The sequence below is a fragment of the Perna viridis genome, chromosome 6, assembly GCF_037379345.1.
Source record: "Perna viridis isolate PV_CMFRI_1.1 ecotype Kerala chromosome 6, ASM3737934v1, whole genome shotgun sequence".
Classification (NCBI taxonomy): Eukaryota; Metazoa; Mollusca; class Bivalvia; order Mytilida; family Mytilidae; genus Perna; species Perna viridis.
The window spans coordinates 3,607,804-3,624,584 of record NC_142450.1 but is presented as its reverse complement, the minus strand read 5'-3'; the positions used below and the strand labels follow the sequence as shown (position 1 = coordinate 3,624,584).

Below are 16,781 nucleotides of genomic sequence, written 5' to 3'. Positions count from 1 at the left end.
TTGATCACAAGAAAAAAACGTGCAACAAATAAAGGATATACAAGGGGTTAAATATAGAAGGATTGGAATCTCGCGCACTTACATAATACGTTAATAAATATGTTGCGTGGGAAAATTAACAGCAAGAATACCTATGATGCATTTCGTTGATGCTGAGTGAGCGTGCCCTTGTTAATGGCGAATGATTTCCATCGCTCAACATTTCATCATAATAAATTTTACAAGTATATTCTTACCCGTATGGTTTGGAAAAAATATCCCACCTCAAGTACCTCCAGACTATTTCAATGTTTTGTTTTGATTCATATCTCGATTCGAGACCTAAATTTCTTATCATTTTTCAATTATTATATTGAACTCCGTCTGGGCACTGGCGCACTATCCGGAATACTAACATCACCTGAATAGGTTCAGAGAGTTATTATCGACTTGAACTATTTTTTGTCTGATTTTTAAAATTTTACTTATTAAGTTAACTACCTTCTTTATCGGCATATAAATCATTTTTCAGTTATAAAACATAATGATCTATTCACTTATTGGTATAGATTAGTTCAACTAGTTACCATTCGCCCATTCTTCAGAACTATTTGAGCAGGTGTTTTGAATTACTACGCGACAACACCTATTTTTAGCAGGTCAACTCACCGGTAATTTCAGTCCACTGACGGAAGTTAAACCCTGAGAAAACACCTTCCAAGCGGTCGATTGGACCCCGTCATTGGTAAGAAACAGTTTTTTAATCCTTGTATGTGAATATTTTACTAAAACTATCGTATTCACACACATAAACCGACGAATGTGATAACAGGTGAGAAACCACTTGAATAAATCCAGGTAAACAATCTTCAGTGTTAAAGAAACTAGTTAGCCTCACCAAAACAGGATATGGATCCTACAACATGACTCTTTTCGTCAGAGAAATACAGATGTGTATGGAACGCCGCAACTGTCTTTTGTTGATGGTTTTCTAGGATCTCCTGTATTTGACGATCACAATACTGGCATACCAGTATTCTCAACAATACTAGAACAAAATTTTGTTCTAGTATTGTTGTTCCAGTATTGTTACTTTCATATTAAAACATCTTGCATGTATTTATTATGTTGTGTGTACACAATTTTAATTAAATCTATGATTTAAAAAGAACATTTGTATTTGTAATCCAGTAAAATATTGTTATGTTATACCACTGAATGTAGAAATATAAACAACATTTATTTTTTTATATCTTTAATACAAAATATATAATTCTTATATGATAATAGCATAAATTGAGGAAACCAGAGCACATTTAAAGTGAGCACTAAAAAGACAGTACATAACAAAATGTGAATGAAAAATTTACAAAAGATGTAACAAATTATGAATTCAAATGTCCATACACAGCAATTTCATTAATGCAAGTCTTAACTCATCAACTGTCTTCATTGTTAGTTGGCCTTCTTTCCTCAGCAGTTCTGCAGTGTCTTGATTTTCGTTCATCTTCAGTTGTAGTTGATTCTTCTTGAGTGACAATTTATACTTTAATGATAACTTGACGGACATAGCTACGGCAATATTTGGGTCATCTGATATTTCAGCATCTGCTTCAGTTTGATGTTGTTGGGTTTGAATTCTCTTTCTGTATTGGTACTCTGTTTCATCCTCTTTATGTTGTTTTTTAGTAGTATGCCCATTTGGTTCAGATGAAGGTATCTGTACAGCTCTTTTACTGTCATACAAGGTTGAGTGTTGGCGCCATAAAGTAGATGCTGTGTCTTTTGCGGCAGTTACTCCTTTGATGACTCCTGATTCTAAGTCATTGCTGAATTGGCTTGCCCATGTTGGTGGGTTGTCTGAAGCTGCCATGTCTATACAGTATTTGAGTTTTTTTGTTTCTGGTAACTTCATTCTTCTTTACATGTGCTGAATACATCTCTGTAGTTATGGGTTTGAGTGGCCTGGTGATGTTGTCAATGCCAGCATCGTCAAGTTGTTGAGTTGTCCATTCTCTGAAGTAATTGTTTTTATATCTCATAATAACAATGTTAACTCTCTCTGTTACAGACATCTGGTTTGGAAAAACTGGGAACAAAGAAGCAATACCAGTCATGATGTTTTTTTTATAATTATGACCAGACTAGATTGTTGTGGTTTATTTATAATACCATATGTTTACATAACTACATGTGCATAATGCATGTTAATTGCTTAATGTACATTTGTACCCAAAAAAAGGATACAGATATGAAGTTGAAATATGACTTGCATTTACAACAAAATAATGCTACACGTATAGTAAAAAGTACAATATAGGCAAGGTGGAACCACATCTATGGAACGCCGCAACTGTCTTTTGTTGATGGTTTTCTATATACGCAGTACATTTCTTGTTACACACAGTACATTTTATGGTATATGTAGTACTTTGTTTTATATATGCAGTGGAAAATTCACTGGATATACGCAGTGTATTTGTCATTATACGTGGTTCTTTCGACATTATACGTAGTAGATATTTCGTTATGATGATGATCATTTATTCTCGTTACTTTCTGTAAATGTATGACTGTAACCGAGCCTGCGGACTATTTTGTTGGAACTTTTTTCGTCTGTAAAACTGAAGGCCTGTCTGGAAGAAAACCATCAACAAAAGACAGTTGCGGCGTTCCATAGATGTGGTTCCACCTTGCCTATATTGTACTTTTTACTATACGTGTAGCATTATTTTGTTGTAAATGCAAGTCATATTTCAATTTCATATCTGTATCCCTTTTTTTTTTTGGGGTACAAATGTACATTAAGCAATTAACATGCATTATGCACATGTAGTGCCTCAGTCTGAACCTTGATTATATGAAACAGAATAGAAAATGAAACAATCCCTATTAAAATTCTTTCTCAATTTCTAGTGTTACATGTAAGGAACCATGTACATGTAGAACTGTTGTTCAAATTTGCTTTCTTAGTGACTTTCAATTGGGGAAAAACAAGTCACCAATAAAGTGGTAATGAAAAGGATTGAAGGTCCTCAACCATAGGGACTTTGTCCACACATACTGTACCTCTGGGGAGTTTGCATAACATGCAACCCACAAGACCCAAAAAAGCATTAAATCAACTTTGCACAGTATTTACATTTGACCTACATTTTGTATAATTGAGGATGCATGGGCTTCTCATGTTATGGACAATTTTAGCAAGTTGAACTTAGCCATATTCAACAGTACATGCTATCAATCATGAATATATTACTTTAGGATATGTAATCTACACAATCTACATCTATTTTAGAGATAATAATTTACTAAAAAAGTTCATTTGACCAGTATTTGGTACTGGAATCTTATTTGCTGGTCCAGTAAATCTCAGGAATAAAATGGGTGAGATTTACAGCCCAACCTTATGGCCCTATGATATGTCCTAAGATTAGTTTTAATCAGCCTTGGTGTTGCTAAATGTATCATTGAGACATCAGCCAAATATGACAGTCTTTTGACGTATTACTGGCCAATTTAATAAGGTAATACATAGGAAGCCCAATGGGTTGCAACAACAGAACATGTAGGTTGGTTTGAACAGTTACCAATCTTTTTATTCTTATTTTAATCACTGTAAATTAACTTATAATATGTACTTTGAAGAGTGCTGTCTTGGTTAAGTGTGTTAAATAGTCTGGCTTGAGCTGGGCACATTATACTTAGGGTCAAATTTAGGTTGCTTCTTCACTACTCAATAGGAAGATGGAGCCTCCTGTTTCTTTGATGATATTTATTGCGGACCTACTTACAATTCAATCAAACTTTATACATCTGCATTTTTAACATCAACAATGACAAAATAAATGAACTTTTAAAAGTAGGAAGTTCAGCAGATCAATTATTTCCTTATAAAATTATGGTCATATAATTCAGTATTGGTCACGTTTGTTCTATTGTTTTAAGTACCTTTCTGTGTAAGAATCGGGCTATAGAATGCAAAATTCTCAGTTTGGTCTTTTTTGCTTCAAATATAATCTATACATCTAGAAATTAACTGAAAAGCTATTTAAATGTATCCTGAAGTATCTGCGATGCAGATTATTTTGACTGCTATAAAATGTATATACATGTAAGGAAAACTTGCTCATAATTTTCCCACCATTTGTCCATAGTGCATTTGAACTAAATTACACCTACATGTATATCAGTGTCACAGTCAAACTTGACAAATTCTTTGTTGATTATTTTTGGTGGTGATGAAGTCTAAGTACTTGAGTAAGGCAATAAAATATCCATATACAAATTTTGCCTGTTTCTTAGACAGAGAAGCACTTACAAAATGTTTTCCTGAAATGACTAACTGATTCAAGGTTATAGTTTTATGTTGTATTGATGGTTTATTTTATTTATCGTTGTGAATAATAATGTAGTATTTGGCAGATACAATGAAACTGCTCTAAACTTAGCCCAGAATAATCCATAAACCTGCCTAAATCCAACCCTAAATCATTCAAAAACCTGTCTGAACCAAACCCTCAATCATCCAAAAACCTGTCTGTACCAAAACCTGAACAATCCAAAATCCTATCTAAACCAAACCCCAAATAATCCAAAAATGTAGACTTTCTTTGTCTCATCATACATGTACATGTATCAGTTTAATTAATGTATTTTGACCCTTGCTAAACCAATCACCTGTGTAAACTGATTATAAAGTCCAAAGGGGTTTTGTTTCACTGTACTATTTGCAAAGTAAGGATTTCAGTTTCTTACCCTACCGGTACACCTGGCCCATGATCCCAGATTTGAGTGAAGTCTGAGTTGCTCATTCACTTTTGTTGCTTTGTATGTATTATTTGTGTATTTTATGTTCATTGTTGTGTATGTCTGTTGCCATGTCTGGTCTTTGTCCCAAGATGACATTCTTTTGATTTCCAGTAGAATCTTGGTTCCCTTGATTACTCTTTAAAGGCACGACTTAGAGCTCAAAAGAATACTTTCAATATTGAGATTTTATGAAGAATGTTTATATAAATGAAATAATGTGCAATGGGAATCTTAGCACACTCACATCTGGTATGGAAAGTGCCCCGACCAATTCAACTAAAAGGACCCAATCACACGTTCAGTCTGCAGACCATCTATTCCAGTACAAAAATTCTGACTATATTAAAATTATCAAACCATGTTCCATCACTTTAAACGATATATTTGACTACAACGATGATGAACCACATTGTACCATATCAAAATGTGGTATAAAAACTTGCAAAACATGCAACATTCTTATAACCGACCCTTACTTCTCCAGTTCCCTTACAAACAAAACCTTCCATACAAGAAATCATGATGACTAAAGTTGCAAATCAACAAACTTAATATATGGATTAGAATGCAACTTATGTCGTTCGGGAATTAACACCACCAAATTCCTGACAATTTATAAACACTTTAATCAACAAGATCATTCAATCCTCTCCATGAAAGTTCGTATTTTAGAAAAAATTTACCATCCTACGAACAGTCCCGTTCTAAGTAAAAACTATCGTAGGGAAAAAGAGGAGTACTGGATACGCAGACTAGGTACTGCAATACCTTACGGATGCAATCAATGACAACATCAAAAGTATAGGAAACCTTTCAAGCCAATATAACAATAACATAAATGTGATGAATTTATTTGACAAAAATCCAAGAAGGGGAAAGGAGTCATGGCCATCGCCACTATACGTCACCTAAGTTACATGATGTCTCCATAGATGGTCTCCTTCCTTTCATATAAAAACCTCTTGGACTTCATCACATTAGAACCAAACTTAATTCTATACCTCTCACTCTACTACACTCCCTTTACAAAACAAGTCTTGACACTCCTGTTTCTGACCCCACCTCATCATTATACAGACTTGTTGCCATCATTTTGGATATTGGTTTTCACAGACTCTTTAAACCAGTTTGTGTGAAAAGTCAAGATGAAGAAAAACGATCATTTCTTCCACTACCGTTTGTCAACAAAGGTATAGATGCAATTAATTTGGCTAACATCCTCCATCACAAAAACGTCACCAACAAAATTCCCCCATATTTCAAAGACAAATCCATACCAATTATTTCATATTCCTATACTTCACCCATCGCATCCAAAATTATAAAAGGCTATTGCAGAACCTCGATATTGATTCAAGGCTAAACCACCTGATTGTTCTTGCAAAACCTCTCCATTCAAATATGGTCCTTCTGGTCACGTCGTTAACGGGAGATTTAACCATTATCGAAAACGAATCTCTGCGTAATATCCTTTCTAAAGGTCCCAAGTACTGTGAACCACGCTCCATAAATTGGAATTACAACTTTAAAGTTCTTATGGATGCCGTCGAGGACTATGCAAGAAAATGGATAAAACGAGAACAAGAAGACATTGATTCTCTGTCAGAGTGGTTGAAGGCTGTGAGGTCTTTAATTTTGAAACGAATGAAAGTTTTAAGTAGGTTAATGAGTGCCAAGGCTACATCAGATGTAGCAAAAACATTGTCTACTATACATGACAAATATGTTGTCGTACCAGCAGACAAAGCCCAAAACAACATTGTTTTTGTCTGCAAAACGTTTTATATCCAATGTTTATTATCAGAGGTAGACGTAGAAAATAATAGCAGTGATAAGACCTACACTGCTACCACTCTCTCCAAAGAAGAGATTGTGGAAAACCATAAATCTGTGCTATCCTCTTTTGGTCTCTCTACCAAGGATGATGATTGTGATTTACTGTCTATGTACTGGATTCCTAAACTCCACAAGAATCCATACAAACAACGTTTCACAGCTGGATCTGCAACACTTGTTACTCCTGTAGTGGTATTAATTCAATGTGGATCCTGAAAAATTCGAAAGATCTTTTGGAGACAATCAGTTCAAGACTATTATCTGAATATAATACCATTAAAACCTATGATTTTTCAACACTGTATACTTCTATTCCCCATACTCAGTTAAAATGCCGACTTAAAAACATTATACATCGTTGTTTTTCAAAAAAAGATGGTACACCTAGATACAAATATATAGTTCTTGGTAGAGTTCTCATACTTTGTAAGAAATAATTCCAAATCATCTTCCAAATATACAGAGGAAGATGTTTACAAAATGCTGGGATTTTTAATCGACAAGATATTTGTCCAGTGTGGTGGACATGTTTTTCAACAAACGGTCGGCATTCCAATTGGAACAAATTGTGCTCCTTTACTAGCTGACCTATTCCTTCACTCTTATGAGGCTGACTTTATAGCTGATCTGATCAGAAAGAAAGAATATTGTTTGGCTAGATCCTTCAATCTCAGTTTCCACTATATAGATGACGTGTTATCTTTAAACAATCCTAATTTCGGGGATTTGATGCATCGCATCTACCCAAAAGAACTTGAGATAAAAGATACTACAGACACCGTGAAGTCAGCCTCATATCTTGACCTACACTTAGAAATCGATGGTAAAGGAAAACTATTGACCAAACTTTACGACAAACGTGATGACTTTTCATTCAGAATTGTCAACTTTCCTTTCATCTGTGGCAACATCCCTTCGGCTCCTGCGTATGGAGTGTTCATATCACAACTCATACGTTATGCCAGAGCTTGCTGAAACTGCACAGACTTTTTGTATCACGCTCGAACTCTAACAAATAGGCTTCTGGAACAGGGTTATGTTGCTACAAGATTGAAGTCATCACTACAGAAGTTTTATGGTCGTCATCATGAACTCATGGATCGTTATGGTGTATCCATCAGCACCATGAAAACTGATTTATTCAACGGGTCATAGTTTTCCTTTCCTCGTTTGTCTACCCCAGACTTGACTTTTTATGAGCAACTCGGCGGGTGTTTCTAGAAAAGCAGAGGACGCTGACCCTACCTGTGCACCTGGTCCATGCTCCCAGTTTTTAGTGGAGTCCGAGTTGCTCATTTACTTTTGTTACTTTGTATGTATGATTTTAGTTACTTTATGTTCTTTGTTGTGTATGTCTGTTTTCCATGTCTGGTCTTTGTCCCTGGATTACATTCTTTTGATTACCACTATAACCTTGGTTCCCTTGATTACTCTTACGCTGTATGAATTACATGGGACAAGTGTGTTGCATGCATTTTTTGTCATTTTATGGTATACCCGTGTCAGACTCTCTGTCAGATTAGGTTCAAGAACCATAAAATAATTCATACAATTTGAGGGATTTAAAAGATTTTTTAGTTTCTTTATTTTTTAACAGTAAACATGTCAGTACATGTACATGTATGCACTTGATTTAAGATCAGAGGAATAGTATAGTGACAAATCTGTATTCTGCAATAACATATTTTTAAAGTATACATGTATATATATATTTTTTTAATTTTATATTAACATGTTATTTTTAAAAAGTAAGAACTACATACTTGATGTGATATGACATTTATCATATTTTGATATTTATATAGAAAAAAAAATTTTTTTTCTTTCTACTTAAATTGTGAAAAAAAGTCAAGTAAATAAAAGATTTGAATTGACACATACACTGTATGTGTTGTCATTAAAGATGCAATGTATATACCATGTATTTAACTTAGGGTATACCACCAATTCCAACTCAGGTCTGAAATATTAAGAAACAAGATTTATATCAAATTTTCTCATATTTCAAAATCTCTCCAATAAAGATTTTGTATCATAGCAACTGCTGACGGACTGAAATTTAGTTCTTGTCGACATAAAATATTGATTTCTATTAGATTACATAGTTAATCATATAGGTGTACATTTACCTTGATAATCCTGATTGGCAAAAAAATAAAATATAATCTACAGGAGAGCTCATTAGTCATGACAGATGTTTTCTATAGATGGCTAGACACTTTGACAGTTATCATAGGCATCTTATTAATCTTTGTATCTATATCTGATGCAGCCCACTGTAAAAAGGAAAGTTGTCAGTTTTACCTACAATGTACATAGGTTTGTTGTTATAATGAAATCTAATATGGTTTATGAATGTGTTCCTGTGCATTGTTTTACCTTGAGGCCACAAACATATGTTTTATTGATATTCAGACTGTTAAAAAAGGGGTGTATAATTTTGAAGCAAATTCTGTTTTAATTTGCTATTTTGAGAAGTGATCCCCCCTTTTTTATTGATGCCTTTTATTTTGATTTTTTTTAAATTTTAAAATTCATGAGTGTACTTGTAAGAAAAAAACAGGTACCTTCATTTTAATTTAAATACATGTACATGTAAATGTAGTTAAAGATAAGGCAAGTAATTTTTTCATGATTTGTTGAAAATTCAGTTCATGTTATTTTTTTTTATTAGTGACTACTTTTTGCTGCAATTACATGTATTTCAAAGTAGCAAATTGATTTTTTTTTAATATGGTGTCCAATTGTTACTTAAACCTTGAAAGCATCAAATGTTGGTGCAGATGTACTCTACCTAATAATGTATGTATAAGATACAGGTTTGTAGGTTTAGAATTTGAAATTTCTGAGTGTATTGTTATATCAGGCCATTGGCTGCCAAAATGCATTGATTGTGTGTTTCCTGTGTCAAAAATAGATATGTAGTGTTGGTAGGTAAAACATTATATATTTTTTCATTGTTGTACAGCTAATATATGCTGCATGGCTGCCAAATAGCCATGCTGGTTGTTTAAAATCTTGGTTTTTGAAACACTTAATTACACAAGTGTATTATCCTTATTATCAAACACTTCGCAGATCAATGATATCCAAAATGTTAAACAAAGGAACCGTAAACAGAGTGACCAAAGAATCTAGATTTTGTGTTCAATCTGCAATAAAATGTTTAGGGTTGGCCTTGGAGGTAGGGTCGAGAAGTTAAACACACAATTCATCTATTTTGGCCTCATCATACAATATTAAATCATCTGTCTTCATAGTTGCATCATTAATCCATCCACCATAAATATTTTATAACACTGGATTAATGAAACAAGCATGTCAATGATTAGAACATTGTAGACAGGTGAAATTGATTACAGGTAAACTTGATTACAGGTGTACTTGGTATCATACTTGTAAGTGATTTCTTGATAGCAAATGGCTTGTTTGTAACACTCAAGATATGGAGACGGAGACGTAAGAACATGTTACTGATAATTGTGTGTACATGTACTTGTTTAATGGACTAATATGTGATTTTTAGTCATGATAAAGACCCAAGAAGTCCTGTACAAAATGATGGCTGGTATTCTGTACTAATGGAAACTATCTTGTTTATCCATTACGTATACATTATAGATTCATAGTGACAGGGCAAAGTTTGGATAGTTTTGCTATACAAGTATAATGTAAATTGTTTTATACATGTAGCACTATAGTACATGAACATGTAACAAGAGTTCAAATTAGGACTTTTCTCAGATCCAGGACCCTCCATTTTTGGTGCAGAACCATTGAAATTTCATTTACTTTGTTACTGTATGGACCCTCATGTACCGTATACTTTACATGTTCTTTTAATAAGGACCTAGCTTTCACATTCTTATTGTGGACCTTTCATTTACCCAGTGATAAGGAAAGGCAGGGGCCATGGACCATATTCCCATTGAAACTGAAAGTGACCCATTTGAGTTACAGGATTTTACTTAAAATGTTAATAAATGGACCATTTACATCTTGAATGCTTGTAATAAATGCTGTTAATAGTCCATTTTAAAAAAAAATTGTTCACGACCACTGTTTTGTCATGCTCCAGGACCTTCCTCTTGTGAAAATAAGTTTGAACCCCCTAATGTATCAATTTTCTAACCTGCTAACTTTAACCAGCAAAATGTGCCATGGTGATGTCAAGACAAGTTGATTGGCTTTATTACAAAAAAATAATGAAACATGATTGATCATTCATTCCTTAGTATCTTGCATCCTCAAAGGTACCAGAAGTTATAGGATTAAATCTTCTATGTTTTTTTTTTTTTTTTTTTTATGGGTGGGGTTATACAATGGTGTTTGATGGAGGCTGTATCCTTTCAGTATAGTCCATTCATTTATTTGTAAATCCCCATTTTTCTGATCATTGCATTATACTCAACTATATACTATTCAATTGAATGTAATTCGTGCTGTAAAATTAGCCACTAGACTAGAACTTGTAGATAAAGAAACCTTGAAGGCAGTACACTTGTTCACAAACAATTTGTACATATTTTAAGGGCACTAATTTGTGATTTACGATGTATTGAGTCATACTTTATTTTTTCACTTTAGTGATAATGGTATGGTGTTGATTTGATTTGTAAATGTCATTACTTACTTTCTAATTTATACATGTACCTAAGTTTAATTAGGCCAAGAAAAACATATGTGTTTAAAGTGAAATTGGATGAAATTAGGCCAAGAAAAAATTTGTCTGTTTAAGGTACAATACTTTTGAAGAAAAAATAGGGTGGGTAGGTAAAATAATTTTTTTTTTAAAATTTAAGTAATTCTATATAGACCCTTATGGGAGAACTTCTTGACTTAATTTACTACAATGTAGTTCGCAACCAAAAATTACTTTGGAAGTACTATTGTTTGTGGGGTACCAATTTTTGTGGTTTTCATGGGTAGGCCAAACCACGAAATTTGATTCCCAACGAAAAAGATATTTTCATTGATGTGTATACTGATGAATACAAAACCATGAATACAAGAATCCACGAATTGAAGAACTTTCATAGTAATTTAAGCGATGTTTGATGTATTTGATATACCGATGAAATGTATTAAAGGGAAATTATTTTGTAACTTTGAACCTGCTTTTCTGCATCCAATCTGCCACTTCTAACATTCAAACTAAAGTCATGAGCAAATTCAATATTGACAAGACTGGTAGAATGCTTTGATGTGGATTTTCAACATTTTGATTTGATTGGAAGAAACAATATATTTTGATATTTTGGAACTTTTAGTTTCAAAGCCAGTAATGGATATAATACAGACTAGTTCAGTTAAGGTTGAATTTGAGTAAATTTCTTCCAATTGAATCCTAGTTACAGTAGGCAAAATATAAACTTCTAAACCTTAGGATGACTCATATTTAAATAGTAACTTTTTTATTTTATATTTTCAGGTAGATAGACGAAGATGGATGGTGGGAAGAAGGTCTGGGTGCCACACCCAACCGAGGGGTTCAAGTTAGGTCGTATTGTTGATATTGGATCTGATGATATCACAATAGAACCATTTGATGCACCAGGAACTGTAAGTTTAGGATAAATAAGGGTAACAACAACAGTACTGAACACTAATCTGTTTCATAATCAAGTCAAGTCAAAAATAGATCTGGCAAAATAGATATTACACCACTAAAACAGCAGGTACCATAAGGTCCTGACTTGGTACAGGCACTTCAAACAAAATGGTGGGGTAAATCTAGGTTTTACAATGCTCTAAACCTCCCTCTTCCATTGCAGCGTGAATATACATGTACCAGTGGTGATTAAAAAGCATTTGCATGCTATTGTCATAATTGGTAAATCATTGGTCACATCAGCACAAAGAACAAATATAGAGTTTTGTTGGTTCCTTGATACAGTGTTCTAGCTAGGGTCTGAAAATAACAGGCACAGGAGGAGGGCAATGTAGTGTATAATGTATTAGGCGTGCTGAACCTTAGACTAATCAACCTGTTATATACTACAACTAGTATATGTGGCAACTGAATGAAGAAAGAAATTCTTTTGTAATGTTTATTTTATACAAAGATGACTTAAGGGTGTCACTGTTTATCAAAATTTGAACAGGGCACATTGAAATTAAGAAGAGGAATGCTGAGGGGCATTGGTCTTTGAGGTCGGGCTCAGTAACCCTCTATTTTGTTCTTGTAAGATGTAACTGTTTAATTTAGAATTTATTTGAAATGAAATGTCAACTTATAATGAATGGAGCATATACATTTTTGGTTGAAGGAAGGTAATGTTTTTCTTTGTAGCAAATTCACTCTGTGTATGACAGGACATTTCCTGCAGAAGAGTATGATAACAAAGATGTTGATGATAACTGTAAGTTACAATATCTATCAATAAGGATTTTGTTTTAGTAATGGTGACAATCCTTGTGGCCTTGTAGCTTGCCTGCCTAAAGTGTGGGAAGTTGTGGGTTCAATCACAGGCTAAGCCACACCAAATACATAATAATTTGGTAATCTTTATTCTTCCATTAAGCATGCAACTTTATAAGAGAATATCTCTGTCATTTCCCACTCAGTTGTTGTGACATTGCTTTTCAAAATCACAAATTGTGTATGTCATTGCTAATGCCCATGTTTTAATGACATTCTTTATAGTAAATACATTATGACTCTCAATTTTGATATAATGTGTATCTTATCTATGATTTAAATTTATTTTTATGATTTTATTTTTTGTTTCCAATTAAAGGTGGCTTGATGTATTTGAATGAGGCTACCCTTCTGCACAACTTGAGGATTAGGTACATGAAGAACCAGATTTATGTAAGTTATGAGAGAAAAAACATATATTTTAATTCAAGAGGGTTACTTTCTAATGTTGATAATGTGACTTTATATGCATACAAAATGTGAAATATAATTAGCATTAATTTATGATGAAAACAAATGAAATTTTCTGATGCAAAACCTACACTTTTTCATTTGTCAACCAAGGAGAGACCATTTTTTTCACCTTCAACTCATATGAAACTGTTGAATGGAATTCGATGAAACTTGTATGCATAGTCAATCACTTGCTTTTGTTTGTTTATGGTATAAATTGAAGTTTAATTTCATACTCACTATCTTTACAGACTTATACAGCCAATATATTGATAGCAGTCAATCCATACTTTGAGATGCCAGAGAACTATGCTTCAGCAACCATCAAGAAGTACAATGGAAAGTCCCTTGGCACTTTGCCTCCTCATGTCTTCGCTATTGGTGAGAAACTTAATTTCATTCATTGAAGACCCATGTGTGGCCTTGAGCGAACATTTTTCTTCCCAGTATGGTTGTTGTCTCTTTGACATATTCACCATATCCATTCTCATTATATAAGATATTGCCTGTTCAGAAGGTCAACACATGAATTATATTAAACCAGTAATTCTGTGAACCCTGAACAACAATAGTAACATACATTTTAATTAGACATGTTAGACAGTTAAACTTACACAATATATGATGTATGATGGGTGTAAAATATGACCATTTTGAGGCTTCAAAAGTATACACAAAGTTTAGCAGATTCTGAATTTTGTGGATGCTTAGTGGTGTGCTAAATATTCAAGCTCAGCTTTGAAATTTTGCAGAGCTAAAATAAGCCAAAATTAGCTCCCTGCAATTATATCCTGCTACATGTATATGATAATTTATTATTGTAACCAGTGCATTGGGCTTCTACCATTGAACTTTTCATCTACCCTTCCTAAAATTTTACTAGCCTCAATCTAGCAGATTAGTGTGTTGTCAGAATCCTGCTCTGTGACATATCAGTTCATTGTTTGTTATCTTTTCAGCTGATAAAGCCTTCAGGGATATGAAAGTGAGTAAACAGAGTCAGTCCATTATAGTGTCTGGTGAATCAGGAGCTGGAAAGACCGAGTCAACCAAATATATCCTGAAGTACCTCACTGAGTCTTGGGGAACACATAGTTCTAATGTAGAACAAAGAATCCTGGAATGTAAGTTATAATTCAATGATATGGGCTCAAATTTATGTTGGCCCGTGGTCCACGTCCCTCAGTTTGTATCATCCTCCACTCTTGTAAGTCGATTTGAACCTCTGAATAGAGGGAATTTTTTTAGTATAAATTTGCTAAGGAAAAAATTGGAAGTGGAGAGGACTTTGTGTAGCAAGAAAGATTTGCAAGCATTTAAAAGCTAAAATCAGTTAAAGTTGTAGGATGTATCTGTTCTAATTAGTTCAACTGCATTTGGAAAATACTTCATATATTTGAAAATTGAAAAATTTAATCAATGCATCACTCTGCTTCAGTTGATTGACAAGTGTAACTTAATTTTTAGTTTGCTAGTTTTATCAGAGTCGTAAAACCCAGGCATGCATTTCATTACAAATGAAGTTATGGGGTATTTATTCTTATTCTGACCCAACCAGATATTACTCTGCCTTTTATATTCCTGCATTTGGCAGAGGGGCAGTGACAACTGCTTTCTTAGTCTTTGGTATGGCTCAGCCATGGTCTACTCATGAAGTCAACTTTAGGGTCACTACAAAAAAAAACACTATTAAGATTGTTTCTGAATTCATACTAATCAATGGTGTCTACTTCAGAGATCTTAATGTATTAAGAGGGTTTCCATTAAAAACCAAAGCAGTGGGTGATACATTCCACATTTTGTTTTAAAAAAAATGGTCATCCATTTGTGACAACAAACTGATGTTTTGTAAAATAAATGATTCTTGCCTTGCAAATTGACAAAAATGCAAGAATGAAATAAATTACATAAAAAGCATCAGAAACTTTAACATTAATGGAAATGACACTTTGATCTGTTAATAATTGAGTTACATTGTTAGAGAACTTGGAATATATATATATTCAAAGTCTTCTCCTTGGATACAAACAAATCCTTAATCTTCTTGAATATCAACTGAGTATAACAATACATTGTAACAAAAAAATAGTGAAATAAAGTTTACTCTTTGCTGCCCAAATCATAGGATCTACCAGGATTCTAAATGGATGGCCTATAAATGTTTGTTTACAGCTAACCCTCTGCTGGAAGCCTTTGGTAATGCTAAAACAGTGAGAAACAACAATAGCAGTAGATTTGGAAAATTTATAGAAATCCATTTTGATACTAAGGTAAGAACAAATTTTTACTTTTCTACTTATACTCGAAGAATAATCCTTTTTTACATTTGTCTGGAAATAATGTACCTTTATGCATAATCAACTGTTGTTTTTTTTTTATGTCATTTAATGAACTCTTCTACCGATTTTAAAAAATTAAGAACATGGTTTTAAAAAAGTTAAAGGTCAAGTTCTATTATGGTTTATTTAGCATTTAATGTTCTATAGTTATGACACTTTTTTATTTTAGAATTTTGAATCCATATGATATCTCAACTATCTATAATCAGATCTATTTTTGTCTGCCTTTAACATAATTGTAACTCCATTTTATTTTTCTGATGATATTATTTTAATCATTTATAAGCCAACATATTGATAGTTTCGAATGGGATATTGAAATGCCACTGTCTCTATGTCTTTTTATACTGAGCATTGCACACGAGGTTAACGATAGACGTTCAGTCAAACTGGAATAGGAATCAGACAGGCCCACAAATATGGGTCAGAGAAGTGAATTCAGAGTGAGAGAAGCCTATAAATTGATTTAAAATTAAAGTATGCAATTCAAAAACCAAAGAGAAAAAAGAAAAAAAAGAATTATTTGCAGTATCTAATAATGGCACATTGACATATTTTAATTTAAAAATTGACACCGTTTACCGATCCTATCTCACCCCTTTTAGCCATCATTCCCTTTTCAGTGCCTTAATAAACCTAATTAAAATGTCTACGTGCCACACTCGGTTGTACATACTATTGAATGTGTAATGCATACATTTCTTTAAAATTTACAGTGTACAGTAAACGGTGGATTTATCTCCCATTACTTGCTGGAGAAATCTCGAGTCTGTACCCAGAGTAAGGAGGAGAGGAACTATCATATTTTCTACAGACTATGTGCTGGTGCTCCAGATCAACTGAGGCAGAAACTTAGCTTGGCGCCACCTGACCAGTTCAGGGTAGATAACTCCTAATGTAGTCTCTAGTGTTGTTTAAATTTGTCAGAAAGAACTGCAAAA

At 33.4% G+C, this 16,781-nt stretch overlaps 1 protein-coding gene across 4 annotated transcripts in view; it reads left to right on the top strand.

Annotated features, from left to right (window-relative positions):
- Window positions 1-609: 609 nt before the first annotated feature.
- Window positions 610-16,781, top strand: part of LOC148613247 (unconventional myosin-VI-like) — a 50,698-nt gene continuing 34,526 nt past the window's right edge. For all 4 annotated transcript variants that reach the window (XM_088586530.1, XM_088586529.1, XM_088586528.1 and 1 more), the window contains exons 1-8: window positions 610-724; window positions 12,059-12,189; window positions 12,920-12,989; window positions 13,368-13,441; window positions 13,753-13,882; window positions 14,461-14,625; window positions 15,674-15,771; window positions 16,557-16,721. In XM_088586530.1, coding sequence (XP_088442656.1) covers window positions 12,073-12,189; window positions 12,920-12,989; window positions 13,368-13,441; window positions 13,753-13,882; window positions 14,461-14,625; window positions 15,674-15,771; window positions 16,557-16,721 — 819 coding nt within the window. In that variant the 5' untranslated portion in view covers window positions 610-724; window positions 12,059-12,072. The remainder of the gene's footprint in view (window positions 725-12,058; window positions 12,190-12,919; window positions 12,990-13,367; window positions 13,442-13,752; window positions 13,883-14,460; window positions 14,626-15,673; window positions 15,772-16,556; window positions 16,722-16,781) is intronic.